Source organism: Diprion similis, chromosome 11 (assembly GCF_021155765.1).
Source record: "Diprion similis isolate iyDipSimi1 chromosome 11, iyDipSimi1.1, whole genome shotgun sequence".
Taxonomy (NCBI): Eukaryota; Metazoa; Arthropoda; class Insecta; order Hymenoptera; family Diprionidae; genus Diprion; species Diprion similis.
The window spans coordinates 7,835,808-7,859,177 of NC_060115.1; the positions used below are offsets into that span (position 1 = coordinate 7,835,808).

The window sequence follows — 23,370 nt, forward strand, 5'->3', positions numbered from 1 at the left end:
AACACTCGGTTAGACTCACGACGTGCCGACTGCATCATTCGGCACCGAATGGAAATAGTCGGTTTCGGCTGGTTTATTTTCGCCAAAATCGAAGCGATAAAACGTCAGTTTTGGTACCGGAGCCTGCATCGATGCATCGAGCGTGGGATGCACCGGAGGTATCGCGACGTGAACGATCCTATTACCAGCGAAGCGTCGATGAAACGATTACGGATAACCGTACGATCGCGTATTCCGACGAGAAAAACCTGGTGTTATACCTACCCGATTACATCGCGCCGACCACGTGCGGTTGTTGGAGCCAAATCGGAAATTCCTGTTCATATTATAAACCAATAATTTTCAAGGTTTATCCGAGATTATACGCCGCGTATACATGACGACTATACGCACCGTCGCGTCGCCACACCGCAATTCCATTTTCAAACGAGTTGTTCCGAACCGAATTAGTCGGTTTTAACTCCCTCGCTCTAAATTGACTAGCACGTTACACAATCCGGCTAGCTACGGATTCCCGGATTCCCGGATTCCCCGATTCCACACGCATCCCGATGCACTCTGTCCGTTTACGTGCAATCCCAATGCTTCGACTACATCCACGTCTACATATATCGGGAAAAAGCTCTTTGATTTTTGACACTGTTTGTTTGGGTCTTGGTCGAAATTTCGAATATCAGAAATTCCGAGATATGGTTTAACGCTTATTAATCAAACGGTTGACTTAACCGATTTGAAAAGTTTGCTTAGCTATGAAGGAGATAAAAAAAAAAATACACAAGAAATAGAAGAGACCCTTAGAATTTTAAAAGTTTTTCTGCAGACCAACAGACAGCATGATTTGATTATAATGGTTTACAAAATCTCAGATATTCCTATAAAGACGCGAAGTATCAATTTTTCTTAAAGCCATGCATTGTTGGACTAACGTTACGAACTTGATCCTCGTCAAATTCGCGCACCCTTGACGAATGATTCACGAAATTCCCATCAATCGAATGCAATGCAATGCAATGCAATGCAATGCGCCGCATCGCTGCCCGCACGCACTGTGACTCTCAAGCACTAATGTGATTCTCCTAATCGGAAGGTACGCTCAAATGCAGGTATTCGCGTATGTATGAGCATGCATAGAGTATTCGTGATGTGATCGGAAATCAGTGCAGTGCAATAATGCTGGATGGAGTCTATGGTATTACGGTAGAATCGAGATTGCGATGCATCGCCAGCTATAACCGGGCAAGACAAATGCATATACGTAGAATATGTGTAACGTGGAATCAAGACCGAGGTAACAATTCGCGACTCGACGATGCTTTTGAACCGGAAAATCGACGGCGAGTCTGCAACTCGCGTAAGTTCTACTTCACGCTAATTGGTCCTAATTAACCAGCGCGACAAATGCGTTACCAGCATTTTGACCCTCGAGCAGGTAATTATCATTACACTAAAAATATTTCGGTGTTTGTATACACATACGACCTAGAAAAAAAAAAAGAAAAAAAAACATCACCGAGTCGAAATGTCCACATTATCCTAACACTTAACTTACACAGGCGCAAAAGAATTTCAAAAACTCGATGACGCGGCACGAAGTTAAACGGAATTATGCAAAGTGTGTAGCCGTTGCCGATCGAGGATGCAAGTCTCGTTGAAACGATGATCGCTAAGTGCAGGAAATCACCGTATAATTACCGAACGTCCGCTCGAATCTTTTATCATCTTACCTGTGACCGTTACGCGATGCAAGGTGAAGCGGCGTGTGGGGGAATATCAAAGACGACGAGGAACTCCGTAGCGGCTCGATAAGCTCCGGATGCGTCCGCACCAGGAGTTCGACGGTCTCCAGCCTGGAACAGAGCGTGAGATTTTTTTCTGAAAGATGCTTTAGAACTAGATGGTTTTCATTTTTCTTTTTGTTCAGTCGTACGTTTACTAGTACATATAATTTAATTGAAAAATCTGTAAAGAAATAACGAGTTCTTTTTCCCTCGTTAATAATTAACTTTAGTAGGTACCGATGAGTATGACGCGACGCCTTTATGTGTAGGAATAAGTGTATTGAAGTTGTCGACTAGCCTAACTGAACTCTGAAACACGCCCGTTATCTTAATTCTACAAAGTTGACGATGCGTTTACTGCGCCGTGGTTTAACGGAGTCGAAATGAATCGTTCCAGTAGAGAAAGAAGAAAAAAAAAATCATACCGTAAGTGAAGAATGTATGTGTAATAAAATGCATATATTCATTATCGATAGATAACGATGGAAAAAGAAATTCCACACGCACTCGAGTCACGCGCTGACTGTCGTACGTAACAAAAAAAAGTCTGTCCTGAGTCGTTCAGTTTTCATATCTGCTGTACCTTTCGATTCAAGTTCTTTCTTATATTCTCGTTATTTCCTTCTTCTACAATTAAGTGATGTCAAATTCACGGGAAATAAAATAATGTCGATTAATGTCAGGGTAGAGAATAGTTCAACGCTTTCTGCAATAAGATACTGATATTATATAAATAATATCGAAAGTTATAAGAAAAAAAGTAATTACACAAGCAAGTTTTGTATAAAGCTACATTTCAACAGCTGATTCGTGTTATGTATGAATTCAAGAGAAATTAATAACGCATTTCGCCGATTAATTCATAATTCTTACAATCAGCCTTTCCTCCAAAATCCGTCGCTCCGAAAGTCGACATAGAATTTCACAAAGTTCATGAAAGCATTCGGAAAATGATCTTTTCCATTTACCTGTCGCGTACCTGATGCAATGATCGTGATATATGTATATATGTTTCAAGAATTCACGAATAGTACATTCCCCTTGTACTCCATTGTTATCGGGAGCACAATTCGCGCAGACGTATAATTTTATTTGGTCAAATTATTAAGCCTAATTCAATTTCCTCCATTTAGTCTCTTGGGTTGAGCCTGTTTCCACCTCACAAATTTATATACATACATATATATATATATATATATATATATATATATATATATAAACATAGGTAGTATATAAACGAAATATACACAAATTTACGCTCGTGTTGCGTAGAAAAAAAGCCATCAAGCTTTGTTAGTAAAATATTTTAGCACGACGTGTGTCACTGCGTTATCGTGAAACGGAAAGAAAAATGTACAAAAAGAAGTGAGAGAAGTTACACGGTGTATAATTAAGAGAAACGAAATACACTGCGCGTGGCACGAAACTAAAAGAACTCGGTAAGTCTTTTCCTTTTCCGAATCTTGGGAAAAAGAAAGAAATGAAAACGAGAAGATAAAATTGTTTAATTTCAAAATCAATGTATGCTGGCAAGATGCAATAAATGTCGGGATATTTTTACCTGCCATATTGTGCGGCGAGATCAAGAGCAGATTCGCCACGACTATTGCGGATGCTGGGATCACAGCCATGCTGTAATAACTGTGTCACAACTTCCGTGTGACCGTACTGAGCTGCGCAGTGAAGAGCAGTCTCATTGTCCTTGGTCTGTAAAATAGAATAGATATGGAATAGAAAAATAGAAACAAGATGTAATTTGTGACAACGTAAGTGTAACATATAATGTGATTAAAATTGTAATTCAATTTTTCCTTCAACTTGTGGAGAAAAAAAGAAAAGAAAGATGATGAGATTGAGAAATGTGGGAAAATGCCAAGTTCAATTCCCGTCTTTTTTTCCTCCCTCCATTGCAACTTACCGCTAGATTAACGTTGGGAACCGACGGTCCCTGGCAAAGTATGAGCCTGACGATTTCCGCATCCCCAGCCCAAGCGGCGAGATGCAAGGGTGACGAGCCCTTAGTGTCGACGACGTTGGTGGACGCCTCGTATTGTAGTAGAATTTTCACCACGTCCCTGAAAGTCAATTGCAGAATGCGCAATTTGCATTTGACGTTATTGCTAAGTTAATACCCGCCGACTAAGCAGCGAGAGCGATTCAATTCAAGAGAGCAATAAACTGACCTGTGGCCGTTCAGAGCAGCGTGGTGAAGCGCAGAATAACCGCTGGCATCCTGAACGTTCGCTCCGGGTCCCCGTCGAAGACTGAAAAGAGAATTTTCATTTGTCGAGTGAATAGGATGGAAAACACGTTCTTGTCTTAGATTAAAGGAAAACGAAAAAAAAGAAGAAGAAAACGCAGATGGCACAGCGGAAGCGAATCTTCAATCGACCTAAATTCACAGCGAGTTACTCAAGCTGGTCATTCATCTTGCTGCTTGGAATTATTCCTCACGCTCTTCCGCAGAATGAAAGAAGTCTCGCGTAGGCCAGTGCAAAGTACACGTGAGGGTTGATTTCCGCAATTAAGAATTCGCCTCGTCGCATCGGTTCGTTCTGCGTGTGTTTATATATGTATACTTCTTACAACTATAGCCAGTTGACGGTAACGTAACACCGGTTTAATCGTTCCATACACACACGAAGAGACGTTTGGTATGAATGTTTGCTTTATTGCTTATCCATAATTATAATGAAATTTATGCAACGTCACGTAAGTGATGCGCACGTATAATTTTACGCCATCGATCTGGACGGAAATTATATTGCACATCATATAGTGTACAATGTATGTACTGGTTTAATGTTATACCACACATACGTACATGCACATCAAGTTACGCATCATTATTTTCTCATTTCCAGATATTCACGACGAGAAGAAGGTTTTTCTCTTATTTTAGCTCTACACGTCTCGGGTGAACTGATTTCCCGATAAATGAAGCGTTTCATCGAGCATTCAACGATTTCAACTTTTTCGAATCTGTTTTTTTTTTTTTTTTTTTTGTTTCTTTATTCGAACTCATATTAATATGGTATAAGGATAAAATTATTAGTGTGATTAAAAAAATTGTATACCTAATCTAGCTTGTTGAAATAAATAAAAGATCAGATACATAGTACAACAGTGTCGAATGACTAAATTGCTGCACTATACAATCACAAATTTGTTGCATAAATCGAGATTAATTAATTATTATACAATTGCCGAGTTTCCTTCGTATATTCACAAACAATATAAGATAATCCTGCGACACCTCGCATGTCATAATACCCACATTGCATACAGACGTAAAATCGTACACGTAAGAATTACAGAAGCTGCAGGGGCTACATAACGAAGAGCTCATAATCAGACTCCTCCCGTTGAGCACATGTTATACTCTCTTCTCTCGTTACCGAGCATTGTTGCGTCGTTGGTCGATCTCTCTTAGCAGCAGCAGCAGCAGCAGCAGCAGCAGCAGCAACAGCAGCACCTCTTATAAATGCGACTAAGCATAATAAGTGCAAACAAACAAGACCGACGTACACAGCAAACAGAAGTCCATGCATAACGGGCAAACATTACATCTATACCCTCGATTCTATCTATGCAGTTCTCCTTACACACGCGTAACCCCACGGGAATACAACCGTATAAACAACCTGTTTGCTCATAACTTTTGATCCTCTTCAAGCTCATTTGCGAGGGTACAGGTACATGTGGTGACCTATTATTATAGCCGAAACTATGCGAGTATCGATAGTCTGCCTCGTGATATCGTAAACAAGTAGAATCTATCCGCAAAGACTATTCATGTCAACGTCAAATCGTGTCAGGTGAAATGAATTTTTGACACATATACGTGCAGCGCACAGAATCAAATCGTTTATGTTTAGTATATATCAGAATCAAGATCAAAATCAATTTGCAGTTGATTAACGACACTAAGTGACTTCGGAAATCAGAAGACACGTGACTGATTTTCATTTATACAGAACAAGCCGAAACTACACACGATTGAATTGCATATATGAAAATAATTTCCGTGTAACAGTTGTCAAATAAATTTTCGGATAATTATCGGTGCAGTTCAGGCGTTCATTAGCGTCACGTGCAGTGATAATTAATTTTTGCTGGTTGATGTGAAAAAAAAAATGTATAAGAAATGATTAATCTTTCACAAGATAATAAAGAGCCATAAAACGAGGTCTGAACCTGCAGCGTCTTCTAATTCACCATTTGTCAAAATTAACTGCAATACTGGTCCCCTTAAGGAGGCGACGGAGACGATCACTGAGAGTCTGAGACAATGAAAAAAGGACAACGAGAGAGACATGTGGGTAACTGGCAATTACACCACGCAGAAGCAAACAGTCATATATACTACATTTGGGGTCTATTAACCCGGACCTCAAGACCTTCTCAAATAAGATTCCGTCGATTAACGAGTAGAAGCGAAAATTGTCGCGATGTAATAAATATCCAGCTCACGGGCTGCCTACCAAGAAACAACAAGTCGTTATATACAGGGTGGCGACAATTTCGCTCAAATAAAATTCCCCGACTTTCTCCGTCAAAAAATTAAGAATTCCCTGACGTTTCCCCACGAAACTGAGGTAATATTAATTAGCTTTCAGGACCAAAAGCGTCAAAAGTTGTGCACCTTGAATATATAAATTTTAATCTAAAAAACACATAGTATTGTTTCGTTTCACACAAATAATTACATATTACACAATTATTTCCATTTCCGAAAGTGAGCTCAACTGAATTTACGAATCATAGTTGAAGTTTGATGACGATTTATAAAAAACCACATTTTTCTCTATGATCAATGACTTTTCCCTGAATTTTTCCTACAAACAAAATTGCCTAACTATTCCTGACTTTCCCCGTTCTCTCGCCACCCTGTACATACATATATATATATATTACATTATTATATTATTGTGTAAATAACGTGCGAAAGAAGAAAAAAATTTATTTGCTCTACTCTCAGCCGATGCCCTTCCCCCCCCCCCTCTCCCCCTCCGCCGGCCTGATTTTCGGATCTTCCCAAATACATAACAGGAACTACGCGGCGTTATATAATAAAAATATATATACAGGGGGAGCAACGGAGAAGCGATCGTACAATATTTGCCATCGTCAAATTGTCCCGCGACGCAGGTATTATATGACAGGCGAGAGAAGGCTAACATTACTTAATATTTTACTCCCTCGTCTTCGCGTCCTCCTCTCGTCGTCACCATAGTATAATCTGCTTGTCGAGTAAACAAAGTTGCAGTCATACTCTCTCCTGCACATGCTGCACTTGATTGTGGATATCCGTAGATATTATATGTATATATATATAATATGTATAGCTCTGCGATAGCGATGCTGCGATAGATAATGTTACATACAAGCACACATTCATGGCCGCAACTTATTAATTAGCAAACTGTAGGAGTTCCAATTAATTGATTGCGACAAATTGTCGCATCAAATTTACGCAAAGTACATATTCTGCAAGCATTCGAATTCATGAATTCGCATTTGCTGGATATATTTTTAATCTGTTTCCAGCTTTATCGCAACTTTATATGTATATATGAACCGGGTCAAAGTGGGTATTCAAAGACTTTTTACAACATGAGAATTTGAAAATGAAAATGTCACGTGTACACTGTGTGACGAATGATTACGAGTAGAAATTTTTCTCGAATAACAGTGATTAAAACAGTTCTCAGTTATGTTTAGCAGTGAATTTTTATATTTTCATATCTTGAAAAACCAGTAGTCTCAAACTAACCAAACAACCAACCACCGCGTCTCTTTGTAACTGACGCGTGTCGGCTTCTCTGTCGAAGAACATAAGTGAAGGGTCTGCTAGTCTGATCAAAGCAGAGAAGCCGTGGTCGTGGATGAGTCCCCGAGACTGACACCGGGAATACAGCACTATGACGTGTAATCCATAGGCACTTGGCACTTGAATATTATTATCATTATCATCATCATCATCATCATCATCATTGTTATTGTTATTATTATTATTATTATTATTATTTTCCTCTTTCTTTATATTGTGACGAAAGAAATGAGTGTTTGTTGTACACCGAGGTATCGGTGGGTTATACAACACGTAGATACCTACCTATATATTATATATACACGTAGGTATAAAGCACAAGAGGGTAAAAGTGCGACGAGAGTAGGGAACGAACGAGTGGCGGTTTTCAAACCGCGGTGAAAAAATCACTCGAGTGGATGAGTAAAAGCAGGAGGATGAGAAAGAGAAGACTGGGAAAAGAAGGCCAGAGTGAGTGAGTGTGTGTGTGTATGAGAGAGAGAGGGAGAGAGAGAAAGCCACCTTCGGTGCGGCATTTGTTTTTCAACCAACCCCCAACCCCTGCGATCCCGATGCTTGTATACTCCTGAAGCCAACTGCCTTCATCTCCGCAGCTTTGCCCCTGGACCACCCGAGAACGATATGATCGTTGTCGAGGAAGGAGAAGAGAAGACAGGAGAGCCGGCATATCCTGTAAGGGCGGGTGAAAGGTCTGTCGGCACGGCACTGCGGCAACCGAGCGCGGCGTACTTCAGGGCGTAACTACGTTATACGGTAGTAGGAGTGTGCATGCAGGGTGCTTGGAGAACATATGTGCGCCTGGTTCCCGAGTCGTGTTAACTGGATGGATGGATGGATGGATGGATGGATGGGTGGGTGGATGGATGAAGTCAGAGTCGTACATGTAAGTCGTCGCCAGGCGAGCAGACGACACGAGTGATGCAGTGTATCGTTGTATGTATTTGTATTGTAGGTGTACACACGCTCGAAAGAAGGAAGAGAGAGAGAGAGAGAGAGAGAGAAAGGCGTCCTCCGCTTTCATTCATCCCATTCATTCGAGTTCGCCTGCCTAACTTCCTTAATTAAACTGGGAAGATTGTCTGCAAAAAGGGCAATGCCGTCCTCCCCCCCCCCCTTTCGGCCCCCTTCTAATTCAACCACCCCGTGCACCTCTTACTGTCGCCCTTTTTCGACCGGGACTCGTAAGGCACTTGGCCTCCATAACGACGACAACGTCGACGGCGGAAACTGCGGAATGAGATATATATATATGTATTTCACCTTTCCTGTGTATATCCATCCACCCAGCAGCAACAGCGAAACTTCCGACTATCCCTATAACCTTTCATTAGACCGCTCTACTGCACTATTTTCATTTCATTTCATCGGGATGAGGGAACATGAGAGATGGCACTCTTCGAAGTTAATTTCGCTCATTAGGAATTAACGATTTTACGTCTGTTCTATACGTACGTGGTGGTATTTTCATTGCGAACACAGAGGCATCGTATAAATAACCGTCAAGGCCTTGTTAAAATACTTTCATTTGTGTTCAAAGTCTGTATCGGAAAAGAATCTCTAATCGCTTTCAAAACTAGCTGAATCAGGTCCCGTCTAACGAAGTGTCTTAATACCTGTTATGCTGTGTACCTACGTGTGGTAAGTCAATTCCCAGAAAGATTTAATCGAGACATCGTACTCCGTAAAAATCAATCAATTAATGACTGATTGATATGGCCAATCACCATGATCCACGCGAGTTAGCTACAGGAGTGATTAAACTAGCCTAAGAATAGTTGGTTTCACATCTCCGTGAAATATTTACACTATTCATTGCCCATACACCACACGTATTCTGAACGGAGTGAAAATCTCGGCAAGAGAAAACGTTTAGCATCAGCTGTTGCGGTTTGCAGTCAATTTACGCTGCGTAAATTTACAATCCTGATATTCGTAGAAAACCTCAAACACTTCTAAATTGTCAGACATATAATCTATCAAAAGGGGAAGCGGTATGTATACTGACGACGTGAATTAGACATGAAGATTGAAATCGGCTTGCGAGATATCAACGGAATGAAACCGCAAAATGGTCAGCATTTTCAGTATAATTTTATTTTCCCCGTTTTAAGATGCGACGGGATAATAGTTACGTTTAATTCCTAGTATCATATTGCATGATATTTTTTTTTTTTCCCCAAGATCGGTCTGCAATTTTCGTATTAAACGTGTGACACGGGCAAGGAAAACGTTACCCTTGAAACTGGATGGAAATTACTCGAGGCCGAGATGGTGCGGGGGGTTGAGATGCGGAGAGGGTGTTCAGGCCTCAATCGATAGCTTCCGCCCTCCTCTGAGAGGAGAGAGAGAGAGAAAACGAGAGCGAGAGAGAGAGAAGAGCAGAGAAAGGAGAGAATTGATCCCTCTTCCACGGCACGCCGACCTGCGACCAACGAATTGTTCGCTACTTGTTTTCGCATACAGATTTAATTTGCTTACTTCTCCAATAAAGATATTCGACAACAGATTCGTGATTAGTTTACTTATACATATATGTATATATTACAAGAGGGTGTCTATTGTCGAAGCAGGAATAAAAATTAAGGCAATTGCAATGAAGTCAATAACACGTAAAATGCGCGTCGTGTGCATAAAATTTTACTCCAATTATTTAAGGAATATAGCCGATGTAAAAGACATTGAAAAATGTGCCAACGTCAGGGAAAAAATGGTCACGATCACACTTGAGTGGTACTGCGAATTTCGAAAAGTGATAAAAGAGATATACTGAACAGACTGGCGCAGACATAAGAAGTTATATTTGGTAGTTAATTAAGGTTGCCACACCCTGTCGTGCATCAGGTGTAATATTGTTGGCTTTCGACGTTGTTCCACTCCCGTGGCTATTATACGAGGATCGCGTGCCGAAAAGCCTGGCCTGGTCTTATACCCTGGACCCCAAAACTGTACGGGCGAAATTGTTTCAACGTTAAGAGGGTGCCCTGGTCGATTCCGAGGTTGACGTATATGTCTCCAAATCTCGAAGTCCACGTATCTCAAATGCGACAAAGGGCTTGACAGCCCCATTCTATACGCAATTCTGAAGAAAAATGCTCCAATACAATTTCATTTGACGTAGGAATAAAGAAATAACATGAACTTCTTTATTTCTGCGTCAAATGAAATTATATTGGAGCGTATTTCTTCAGAATTGTGGATAGAATGGGACTGTTAAGCTCTTTTCGCATTTGAGATACGCGCCTTTCGATATTTGGAGATATACATGTCCAGCAACGTCGAAATCGACCAAAGCATCCCCTTAATGGTACAAGAATGTATAATTAATTTTACAATCGAGGAAACGCCATCAGGCAACCCATTCTACACGTAAATCTGTGGCTGCTAATTACTGTTACACTATTCGTCACGCACATGCACTATATTCTTCCTCTACGATATTGTCGGCGTTTGATTTCGCCGACTAGAAAAAAGACTGCGTCATAAAAGGATCGATCGGACGTTCATCTCAAATATTCACAACTGAGTCGTTTTGTCGACGAATTTTGGTTCCAGTTTTTTATTTTTTTTCAATTTCACAGAGAGTTTAATTGTATTGTTGTATTTAAGAGAGTTGCATATTTCAAAATTTGGTGTTCCATTCGACGCCTCTTTACCAGTTTGAAACTTTCCACCACAGCGAGAGTACGAGAAACTTTCTTTAGACAGGACGATTTATAGATATATCATATCTACACAGCATAGCACAGGGAAGAAAGCGCACTGCCTGACCTAATTCTTCCCCGTGTACGTAGGTGTATATATATACGTGTGTTCTACTACAGTATAGATTGAGCTAAAATGAGTAGGTAGAATAGCGGTGAAAATGAAATCAGTTCAATTTCCATATCTCCGTTTGGTAAAATAGATGAAACAAAACAACCAAAGAAAAAGAAAAATCAAATAAATGACAACGAAAATGAAACTTTTTTGAATTCTTAATATGTAAAACGCGAAGTAAAACGTCCAAAACGTTCCTTGTTATAAAAACACAAGACTAAATTGAGTATATAATCTTTAGAAAAAGGAAAAATAAAAACGTAAAACAACCAAGAGGGAGAAAGAAATCTAAACTGAAAGGGAAAAGGCGAAAAACAAGAGGGGGGGGGTGAGGAGGGGGGGCACAATAATGATGATGATAACAACAAAAACTCATTTTCTTAATGCTTCCCAAGAGTTCGTGTATACCTATATGTATGTATATATATTTCTTTTTTCTTTCCTCTCTCGGGCGAGAAAAGCTCACTGTTGAATAATACGTACATATATATATAAATACATACAAATACGTGTGTATAGGTATATATAAGAAACGAAAACAAGGTGAGAACAATGGAAGAAAAGCTCCTCGCGTCAAACTTTCCGCGCGAAACAGCAAGCAGCCAGTTTTTCTGCTGCAGAGTTTTTTAGGGTAGGTGCTCACCTACCAATACACACAAGTTTCGTACGTACCTACTGCGTGCACACATATACAACGTGTGTGTACAACAAACAGGGTAAAGAGCAATTTGTTGAAAAGAGAAGCTGTTTGTCGCGATGCACTCAGCCTCCCTCATCCCCCCCCCCCCCCCCATTCTTGTTCCTTTTAAGCCGCCTCGTGTGCCGCCTACTATACAAACCGTTGGTTGCGCCAAGTGTCGTTGCAGCAGCGGTGTGCAGTTTGCAACAACCGGATAATTGCAAAAGAATTATTCTCGTTCGCTTTATATCGCTCTGGTTCGGTGGTGGATTTCAAGTCATGTGTAAACATACCTGAGTATGTGCGTAAACGGCATTGCCACACGCGTTGCATTTTTCTTTGATGATGTGTAGCATGCCAGTCGTATCATCATTAACATTATTATTTTTATTATAACGATTAATAATTTTTCGCTGCAAGTCAAAAGAATTTTATTACACTAAGAACGTTAGCTAACGTTTGTCGACACAATCGGTGTATTATACGAGAAAGAAAGGAAATGATATAGAAATAAAAAAACAAGTTCCTACAAAGCATTTTTAAGCTGTAGACCTCAATCAGGCCAAGGTGTAATATTTAATTGCTTTGAAACGTGTTAGTCATTTTTCATAAAAGTTCATTGAAACAAAATTGTGAATAGTTAGTAACTCATTTAATCACTTAGTTCCATAGATAAGAATCTCTCGTTTTCTCTCTCTCTCTCTCTTTCTGTTTATATATCTATCTTTATCAAGTAAATAAAAGAAGAGGAGCGGATGCTAAAAAAGAGCTGATGAACTGCTGGATCGAAACTGGTAGAAGGAAATGCCCCGTATAAAATAAAGAAAATAACATATTACAGCGACAAACGTTTTAGAATCATAAAAACGTCAATGTAATTAAAGCCGATGTTACGAGGCACTAAAAGGGTCTCGGCGACATTATCTGAGGTGAAATTAGGCACACGGTGGTAACAAAAATAGACCCGGTTATCTCTCTCTACAAGAATAGATGCTGCGGAGCAGGTTTGCACTGAGAACTGGCAGGGTTAGGCAGGATTATAGTTCATAGCAATGGACAACCAGTTTTTTTTTTAACAAAATCAACATCGCGTGCTCTTTACTTAGATAAAACAAAGCTTTAACCTCGTTCAAACTTATGACTTTCCTTCAGGAAGTGTCCAAATGACAAACAAACATGACTCACTTTAAACGCTCGGTGACGCTCCACAGGGAATCCCTGATTGTAAGTGGAACAATAGATTAAACGAGCCATCATGTGAGCTCTGGACTTTGAACTGAACTCTAAAAACTAAATGAAAATATTCAACCATCAAAACATTTAGTTGTTGAACCTGACGCTGCATTTCTTAGAATTACCCCAGTTCTCGAGCAAGATGGAAATGGCATAGAAATTGTTTACGACCAACCGACGTTACATGCTAGGTAGGTAAATATTGAATTCTACCAGATAAAGTACAAACGAAGATAGTACACAGTTATCATCAGACGAGTGACGAACTGGATGTGTGAGAAAAATTCAACTTGTAACATCATAAATCAAGAACTTAAAGCCCGATCATCGATCGAAGCTGAAAAGTAACTGGAATATAAAATCACACAACATTAATCCGGTCAATAAATTTCCCTAATTTCCAGCAACGTTGGACATTAATTCCTAAATTTTCCAGAGTGACCCGAGACCGCGAAAACGACCCGTGTGCAGTGAATTCATTGCTTTCGAGCGATACTTTTCACATAGAAGAATTCCTCGCAGATGCTGCGAGAGGTCAACCGCAATTCGAATGTGGAATTAGACTAAAGAACGGGTTCTTTGCTAACGGATCAGTGACAGAGATTGAACAAGTGGGCAGAAGCTGAAGTGATAGCAAGGGGTTGCAAATCAGGATAAAGGGGGGCAGATATCGCAGGAAAATCGTGGAAAAAGTGTATTGTGAAAAATCGCGAGTAGACGCGGGATGCCGGGAAGAGAGTAAGTATCATCGTTGACGGGTGTTAGGCGAGAGGAGGCTGAGACACCCACCTTGCTAGGGGACCACTCCTCTTTGCTCGCTGTCCCAATATCTTCTCGACGACGGTGACGTTGCCTCCTCGAGCTGCTTCCAACAGCTCCTGGTCCTTGCCCATGGCCCATTTACACTGAATCACCCACTGGAAACGCGCACTTTGTGTATCGTTTATTCGGTTTTACTACGTTGACTCAAATTTCATTGATCCAACGCCGCCATATTGGAACAGACTGGCGCCGGTGGCGCGCTCTGACGACGGCCAACCGAACTAACGAAACATCTGACGTTCGCCTTCGGGACGAACTGACAGGTGACAGCTACGAGTGCCGAAGGCCTGCCTGCCTGCCTGCCTGCCTGCCTGCCTGCCTTTCGACTTGTTTACGTTTCGTCCGTTTCGTCCAAGCAGGCAAGCGCTCGCTCACGCCGCAAGGCCGTACAATTAAGTATTTAATTCCCTGCCGTTCGTCTCGAGGATTTTTCCCGAGCCCCGGAAGCGATGAGCCGCGGTTTAGCCGCCGCTCTCTTCCTCCTCTTCCTGCTCGCGGCTACCTCGTCGGTCACCAGCGACAACGCCGACCCGAGCAGTGCCAAGTCGATCGGTATGTATACATAACCTCTAATTTCAAATATGGGAAGACAAACGCGACGACTCGCGGCGACGGGCGGTTCGTTCAACGTGGACGAATGTTATTCAATCTCACATCAGACTTTTTTTTACTATCAGCGTCGCGCGCCTCGTTCGTCTCTCAAACAGCTGTGAATCACGCTTCGCGGTACTCGTTCGCTTATTTAATTCTCACTGATGAGATAAGTGAGGCTCAATCGTTTTCGAGAAACGATACGAAGGACTGTTTAATTTTTGTTGTTTTTTTTTTTTTCGTTTTCTACTATTTTAACGACCGGTGAATTAATTTCGCTTGAAGTCAAAATTTAGGGAAAGTTTTACTTGAGATTAGGCTTAACGTAATTTCAACGTGAATAATAATGTATTGTACTTACACACGTTTTAGTTCCAAGATAATTTTATTTTTTATACCAACGCGAAAACAACGTACGAATAACGTGAATACATTTCGATAATTTTCAAGTTATCGAAAGGAAAAAATATAAGTACTGTAAACATATCCATGGAAAAGATAAACAGTCGCTATTTTTAATTCGTCTTATTTATTTACTCCATGGATCTCTAACGGAATATACAATTCTTTATAGGTATATCTTCAAATTTTCTAGATACGATTTTCCGCAAAAAATGTGTTTTCAATTATATAATATCTCTGTAAAAATGTTGTATTTGTTTTAATTTTTTTTTTTTTATTTTATCCAAAAACAGCACAGCCGCAAGTTTGGAAAGACGTTTGTGGGCTTATCACACTTTCTTAAAAATCTAAATATATATATAAAATTCACGGTTATGTACAGTTCTCGAATTATAGGAAAAAGATATTTATCTCCCATTTCTAAGTAAAAACTGTAGCCTGAGTATTATCAATAAAATTATAGGTACACATGAAGAAAGTTTAATTAAAAAATATGGCAATAATAGTCAGAAATAGATTTTTTGGCGCTACAAACTTGTCTAAAACACCGCTAATGTCGTTCGCAAAAATTCGAAACAGTCTTTTCAACTGAGGTTTCGAGAATTAAATGAACCATGTGAAACGAGTCTTAAAACAATTTTTCAGATAAAAAAACGGTGACAATATCTTTGGAGAATTACGACAAATTTCACAGAAATGAGCAGGTCTTTACCGAACTGATCATTCTCGCGGAAAATACAGCCGTACAGAGGATCGAAGTCGTTCAAATTCCGGACGTCGTATCGTTTTTAGTCATTCAGATTCACACTTACCAGTACAATATCAGTTTGGCCTACGACGAAAATTTCTCACCGAGAAAACACACCTCTGGTACAAACCTCGGTCTTGTTATTGATCTAACTGGCGGTCAAAATACCGCCAACACTTATGTCAAAAACGAGAACGCGGTGGACGTCGAAGCCATGATAGCAGTGGTGGCTTATTCTAATGCCGGTGAGTATAACACGATTATATTTTATTGATTTGCGTAACGCGAAACTTTCCTTACTTTTTTCATACCGATTCGTCGATTTGTTCTTTTTTTTTTTAATAAAGAAATAAAAATAAAAATCGTATCGAAGCCCAAGAAGACTTGAGGATGCGATCGTATAGAATTCCCGAAAATTGATTGCACTTGATTCGAAGTTTTGCTCCTTTTGTTTTAACTTCTTTTTTTTTTGATGGCTGAAATACTAATTGAATTCTGATAAGTCCCGACCAAGAACATGTATAATGTATCTTATTAAATACAGATGTTTGGCAAATAAATATTTTTCCGATGCAGCACCAGTGCCTGGAGGCTGCAATATGGAATTTGAAACGGAAATAGCACCTTATCAAAAACTGACGATAAGCGAATCGTCGGTCAAAGTGGACATGCAGCCGGCCGCAAGACCGAAATTGAAAGGATTGCAAGTACCTTGCGAGACAAACGGTGTGCGCCACGAAATGTACATGATGTTTTTACCGGAGCAAGATTTCAGCAGCATTACCTACTTCGATGCGGTCCGAGTTGCCTTGACTGTCGAGGGGATTAGAGAAAACGGGAAAAAGGTACTAAGTCGGAACGAATTGATCACACGGATCGGTGCCTTTTTTTATCACCACGTTATTATTTTTATTTTCTTACCCGCTGCGCGTTCGAGGCGCAGGGGAAAACGGAAAGGCGCTCTCTGGATTTTCTCTAGAAGTAGACGCTTTCGCCGAAGTCATTTTTCATTTTATTGACCCCCCTCACCCTCTTAAATACTAGATTCCGTCTTCTGCGAGTGGGTCGAAAATGAGACGCACTTACAGTGCTTATCCTGGTACAGGGTCCCTCTACGCGGCAATTGCCATTATCGACAACGACACTGCTGCTGCGTACGTACCGGCGTTCACGTACGCTTGTAGTCCCTTGTACTGGACAGACACGTGTCAAGTTTTAAGTACGTCAAACTGCTCTGCATAATATCATGAATACTTCCATCCAACAGAGACGCACGTGATAATTATTTGTCTTTTATTATTTCCCATCAGCGTTTTTGACACGAGTCACAGCTAACGTGGCTTCATTATTCCCATTGCAGCCTCGTCCTTTTCGAAGGTCCTTTGCGCGCTCACCCTGTTTCTCGGATTCTTCACCACCTTTTTCGGACACAAATGGTTCAAGACTGAAATGTTCTTACTGGGATTTTTGTCGGCAGGAATCGTTAGCTATATAATCGTAGCCGTTGTGGGAAACTACCGACCCGCAGGTAATTAATATAGCATTATACGAATACTCGCGTGATGTACGAAATTCAGGGTGGCTATAGGGAAGGTGAATGTGGCCTGCTTGAAAGTCTCAGGAAATTGAAAATTGATCACACAAGTCAAAGGACGTTAGTTTATTAGCCAAACTATCATCGTTTCCTCTGCATTATCCTCCCTTGATTTTTCCCTCTGAATTTAATTATTTCGCAAAAATTTATACCTACAAAAATAGCAAATTTTTAACCAGGAAAAAGTGATTCCTTGTATAAATTTTTGTTTCTTTCACCGAAATCCTATAGCCAGTCTGTCTGACAAGAAAACTGATTTGAACATGAGACTGAAATTATTAACGTTAACATAACGAAGTATCAGGGAAAGAATTATTCTCGCACAATTTTCGAACGACTTTAAAGGAGTTGGCTTTGCAAAATATGAATATATTTTATTTATCATGGTTTACTAAATTTCAGATGTAATTCATAAAAATGCGAAGCAACGATTTTTCCTGAACGTGCATCGTTACCGTAACATTACAAACTTCATCCTCATATTCAAACCCAAAGATATCCTTACTCTCCTTAAGGATTTTCCTAAACACGTATAATTCGATTAGCCGCATATGCGCCAGTGCACGTCGGGTTGCCTTCTGCAAGGCAACGGAGAGTTTAGGGTAGATTTACCTTTCATTTAATTTTTTCAGATGACAAAAATCGGCATCTGTCTGCATAAAATAAAAGTTTTGAAAAGCTATTCGTTTTCATAGTCGCGGTATAACGTAGCAGATACATAGCTTTATATACGTGCTTGACAAAGTAGAAAATGATACCACTGTAGCTGTCGGCATACAACGATCGGAGCCTGTAACAGGGGCTGTGAAGGGGTCGCACGACCCTCAGGACACTTCAGTGGACAATATTGCAATCTTGAAACTCTAGTGTATCGGCGAAGGCCGATGTAAAAGAAACGGAAAGCCTCTTCACGAGCCCATGAATCGATTTCCGTACATACAGAAGTTTTTCCCTTCGCGACTTTTGATCTTAACCATTCGTTTTTCTCTTTCATTATTTTTCTCGCTTTACTCGTTACTTGGCTGCATTCGCGGTGATTCGAAATCAATTTTTCATCAATTTCTAGCGAATTTAAACGATTGTGTAAATTTAAACATTTTTTTTTCGTCTACGATAGCTTCGTTCTCGGCACAAAGCTTGCGGCACGACTAAAATTATGAATTCGTCCACTGATCTTGACTAATTAATTTATCAGTACGAAGTAAACGCTCGAAATCAGATACTTTCCAGAACGTTCCGGAGTATTTCTAGACCTAATTCTGTGTTATTTTAAAAGTCTAAAATGTACAAATCGAACTAATGTTTAAGGGAGTATTGGCATACCAGTATTCGTGGGATGCTTATTGGGATTCGCGTGGCTCGGAGTTTGGTGGCTCTACGCAATTCCAATTCTACCAATTCTGCTGGCCACCTTGACTCTAGGATTCATCGTCGCGAGCGTCGCGTACTTCAGTTCACCAGGTGAGTACAAATCGTGTAGTACATTAAATTTGCATATACCATTATTTTTCAAAATTTTTCTACAAGTATAAGAAAATAATGAAAAAAAACTCACAGCTACAAGATAATAAATTTTTTGCTAAAGTTGGTACACCGGGTTTATGCGCTCAGAGAAAACGCGTCCCCTTTTGCTCAACACCCGCAGGACTTCGAGGCCACATTTACACACGCACGCACGCATATATATATATATATCTATAGGTATTATACACGCGTAGGCAGAGAGCGAGAGAGCGAGCGCCTTCTCTATCAATGTTGTTCACTCATGCGGAAACCTCGCCTTCCAATTCGCCCTCCACCACCCCCCTTAAATAAAATCACCCTTCTCGGGTCGAGCCAAACCCTCTCCCGCAGGACGCAGGCCGCAGGCCGCCTGGGGTCCCATAGAATATTGTAACCAGCTTGGGAGATTCACATTTACCTAATTGTGTCCCCGTGTTTATTTAGCGCTGAATCTATTTGGGCTACATGCCTTTACATACACGTGTAATATGAACTACCCCGGATTATTACGCCCCGTTGCAGAACCACGCGATGCCCACTCCTCTCTTGCTTTTTCATTGCAAAATCAACAGCATAATTTCAATGATCATTCGGCGAATCTGGCGCTTCTATTTTACCTGGCAAAACATGTTCGCGGTCCTTTTATCCTTTTTCTCGTTTACTTCGCGTATATTTTTCAAGTCCAACCTGAGACACCGAGGTATTCTATACCTGCCACCGGCAGGATTATGACTAACCGAGATCCGATCTCTGATCTAGATCTTAGCTCGCTGTGCCCCGGTACCCTGGTATGACCTTTTCTTTTCCAGCACTTTGATCTGTTCCGAAATCTTCGTAATATACAGTGATTCGAAAATTCTCGGTTGCAACTCTTCCAAAAGTTTATAGTTTCTACCACGATTTAAGGGCGATATAAATCAGAAGCGAGTTAAAATTTCAACTTATACATATAGTAAGCACAGAGTGATTTTATCGTTGCACCTTATTCAAAGAGACAAGATGACCAGTTCTGTTTGAAAAGATACCAAAATGCTTGACAGTTTTCTCAATTTTTAGCCGGAGATCCTTACCTGGAAAATGAGACGAGCTTCTGGCTGATCTTCACGCTGATCGTCCTGTGTGTGCCGATGATACTGAGCACGGTGGCAAAAAGTGCGACCATCGTCTCCTGTGTGATCCTTGGATCGTACGCGGTGGTTATTTCGATCGATCACTACGCGGGTTCGAACCTCAAATACATTGTCATCAACGTCATGAGACGGGCCACGTCGCCCGGTTTCAATCTCGCCGTCGTTCATCCACCTTATCAATACAAAGGTAAAAAATAATATAGACACCGTTCTATATTGAATTGCGAAGTTCTGACTGTCTAAAAAATAATCATTCATCACAGTATTGAAATCTTATTGCCTTTTTCCATTTACCATTTCCAGACATATGCCTGACGCTTTTCTGGGCAACTTTAACAATAGTTGGTATTTGCGTTCAGCTGTATCAAAATCGCGGAAAACCGCCGTTCCCACCGGGAATGTCCAGCTTGCAGGGAAGCCGAATTCTAGTGACGGAAAGAACGCCGTTGCTGGTGGAATTCAGTATCCCCACAGTGACGCTGCGGAGCGACGACGATGACGTCTTCGATTCGCCGGACAGAAAGTGGTACAGCGGTATTCTAAAAGCAGTCAAAGTACGCAAAGAACCTCCAAGACATACTTGACATTACCTGACTCTATGTGTCTCACCCTGATCGTTCAGAGCTACTTTTTTGTGAATCAGATATTACTCGTGAGGCTATAATTATAAGCATCAAGTAAGCGCACACATTCGCGTATAAATATATCTAACTATGTCAATTAAAAAGCACCAAATCGACACACTTTCCATTGAAAGAGCCAAAAAGAAACTATGTTATATTAAACCTTATACAATATACACACGTTTAATTACTCGTTAATCAGTTTTCTCATTTAACTTAAAACGCGGTCCTCCATCCTTCTCCCTTACCCAACCTAATCCAGCATCCTAAGTCTTCACAAAACTATTCAGCAGTGCACCGAAGCACCTATACCATAAATAGTACTCGCTGATCCCATAGACGTACGTAGAGGGCTGCATGCGATGTTATCTAAAAAGTGTTTTCATTGTGGCTAAAGTGTTTGCGTTTAGCCTATTTCTCGCCCCTGTCCCCGGGCGTTTTCCCCCCTCACTTTCACTCTCTCTCTCTCTCTCTCTCTCTCTCTCTCTCTCTCTCTCTCTCTCTCTTTTCTTTATCTTCTTTTTACCTTTTAAATTCCGTTTTCGAGCACGTATACAACTCGTCCGTGTGAGTGAATCGCGCACCCTTTTTCCTACGCCTATACATATACTGACACTGCAGGCGAGTTGTGTTTCGTGCGGTATGATCCCACCGCCGCCGTTAACACGTCTTGTATTGTGCCGACTATAACAATGACTTGGATCGTTCCCCCGGGGGTGAAAAGCGGGAAGCCCCCTCATCTCCTCGGTGCGAGTCGTCCGGAGCCGGGGAACCCCGTTTTAGTAAAACGTTTCGCCTCGTGGAAAAGAGGATGCCACCGCGGCGAGTGATTATCCTCGAAAAGATCCTTGGGGGCTCATGCCGGCATGAAACGGGATTAGAAAAGACCTTTTCATAAGTGCACACGGGCCTTTATACTCTTTACTGTATGCCTCCTCGAGTTGGTGTCCTGCTCAGAGGATTTTCAAACATTTCTCATACGCCTTTGTTTATGCTGTAGGCAAAAAAGACATGAAACCAATGTTTCTGATTTTTATAAATTGGCAAAAAATTGGCCGCCGTATGTCGATACTGTATAGACACTGTGAATAATGAGAAATCAATTCGCATCGAAATCCTGATGTTTCGAACTCGCAATTAATATGAGTTTCAAAAACTTCGAGGTTTTATATTTTTCACAGCTTATGAAGTTGGTTAGGTTGAGTTTGGAGAGTGGAAAGGACTGTGGATAGTCTGCATCTTTTCGCGTTAACGATTGCTGACTGTATCATCGCAACGGTGTTAAAATGAATTAATAACATTTATTGAATCGAGACAGTGACACCTAACAATGGTTTCTATTCGCTACTAATTACAATTCTCTTATGGGTAATCACAGCAACAATATTATCTCAATATTCACAACACTTACATAGATTACTGCCGCAATAATAATATATATAATATGTATATTTATATATATATATTATCCATTCTCGTTTAATAAATTTATTTATTAATCGTATGTTTTTTTCCTTTTTTCTTTTTTTTTTTTCTTTTTTGTCACTTTACTTTTTATCAATTTATTTATTACACTTTATTTATAGTTCGTAAATGAATTTTTGCATATCACTTCCATGTTACACATTGAACATTGTCATACGCAAAACGTCCCAGTCGATATTTTGTTGTCAAAGAATGATAAAACTTTTCAAATTTCGCACTCTATATGAAAAATTGATAATTAGACCTTGAAAAGAGATATCTTCATAAACCATTACGATTCGTAAAAGTTTTTTTTACTGAACTATTCAAAAGGTAATTAATAAATCATTCGCATGGTTCATCGAAAATCATGGAGATTTGATTTCATATAAACCATAATGAAATTTTTTTATATCCATTATGCCAATATTTGTCATTAATATGTCCATAAATCGAAAATGAAATAAATATCAAAGTTATGTAATATCATTAATACTGCGGACAGTTTTCACAGAATCACTGAAAACCACTGTGACATTTGATAAATCTGTTAGCCCATAATCGAAGAATGCAGTCAAGGCGTATGAATCTGTCAATTGGAAATACTCCGTATGAAGAAAATTTTGCAGAAGAAAAGAGAAGGAAAAATATTGCCGCACACTTTATATTATACAAAGACAATTTTTAAGTTTCATTCAAAACTTAGTCTCGATAATTACTCGCGTATAAAGTACATGTTTTAATCGCGCTGAATTTGCAAAATTTAGAGAATAATTAGGCATCGTTATCACAAGTGTATGTACGTAGCTTGCACTATATACTTACTATTTCGCGCATACCTACATTGAGTAATTATTAGCAACAGGTTAGAGTGGTTTGATGTGTTTGGCACGTGTCACGCGTTAAGTTAGTTCAGGACGGCTATGCATCAAGATTGTCAAAGAGATCCCTATTTAACACGGAAGTATTATGCAAGAGTTTCTATATATGTATATACACGCGTGTGTGTGTGTGTGTGTGTGTTTATATTACAATTTGACATAATCGACTGGAATGATCGAAGTATCAGAATGCCGAACTGAAATCGACGCTGCATATATAGAATTATCTGTTTTTATTATATGCGAATATGCAGCCAAAGTTTGTTTCCAATT

At 40.1% G+C, this 23,370-nt stretch overlaps 2 protein-coding genes across 7 annotated transcripts in view; one reads left to right on the top strand and one right to left on the bottom strand.

The window, feature by feature from the left end:
* Positions 1 to 14,449, bottom strand: part of LOC124412651 (ankyrin repeat and sterile alpha motif domain-containing protein 1B-like) — a 76,793-nt gene extending 62,344 nt beyond the window's left edge. For 2 of the 5 annotated variants that reach the window (XM_046892706.1, XM_046892703.1), the window contains exons 1-5: positions 14,129 to 14,445; positions 3,962 to 4,042; positions 3,697 to 3,853; positions 3,340 to 3,485; positions 1,725 to 1,847 (exon numbers count right to left, since the gene is read on the bottom strand). In XM_046892706.1, the coding sequence (XP_046748662.1) occupies positions 1,725 to 1,847; positions 3,340 to 3,485; positions 3,697 to 3,853; positions 3,962 to 4,042; positions 14,129 to 14,232 (611 nt within the window). In that variant the 5' untranslated portion in view covers positions 14,233 to 14,445. Of the gene's footprint in view, positions 1 to 1,724; positions 1,848 to 3,339; positions 3,486 to 3,696; positions 3,854 to 3,961; positions 4,043 to 14,128 lie in introns of all 5 variants that reach the window. The other 3 variants (XM_046892708.1, XM_046892707.1, XM_046892709.1) reach the window with 3 other exon arrangements.
* A 76-nt stretch (positions 14,450 to 14,525) lies between these two features.
* On the top strand, positions 14,526 to 21,197 carry LOC124412369 (transmembrane 7 superfamily member 3-like). 2 transcript variants are annotated; one of them, XM_046892183.1, is made up of 8 exons: positions 14,526 to 14,713; positions 15,800 to 16,147; positions 16,479 to 16,747; positions 16,947 to 17,121; positions 17,263 to 17,430; positions 18,805 to 18,957; positions 20,056 to 20,316; positions 20,433 to 21,196. In XM_046892183.1, exons 1-8 carry the CDS (start codon positions 14,611 to 14,613, stop codon positions 20,711 to 20,713), a joined length of 1,758 nt encoding a protein of 585 aa, XP_046748139.1. In that variant the 5' UTR covers positions 14,526 to 14,610; the 3' UTR covers positions 20,714 to 21,196. The 2 variants fall into 2 exon arrangements, with proteins under 2 accessions (XP_046748139.1, XP_046748140.1); XM_046892184.1 differs by lacking the exon at positions 15,800 to 16,147 and having other exon boundaries at positions 20,433 to 21,197.
* Positions 21,198 to 23,370: the final 2,173 nt, after the last annotated feature.

Bases quoted from the DNA above. Each gene is read 5' to 3' on its own strand.
- LOC124412369 (XM_046892183.1), top strand. From the start codon at position 14,611: ATGAGCCGCGGTTTAGCCGCCGCTCTCTTCCTCCTCTTCCTGCTCGCG. The intron at 18,958-20,055 runs GTGAGTACAAAT...CTCAATTTTTAG, and splicing joins CGCGTACTTCAGTTCACCAG to CCGGAGATCCTTACCTGGAA. The intron at 20,317-20,432 runs GTAAAAAATAAT...TACCATTTCCAG, and splicing joins TCCACCTTATCAATACAAAG to ACATATGCCTGACGCTTTTC.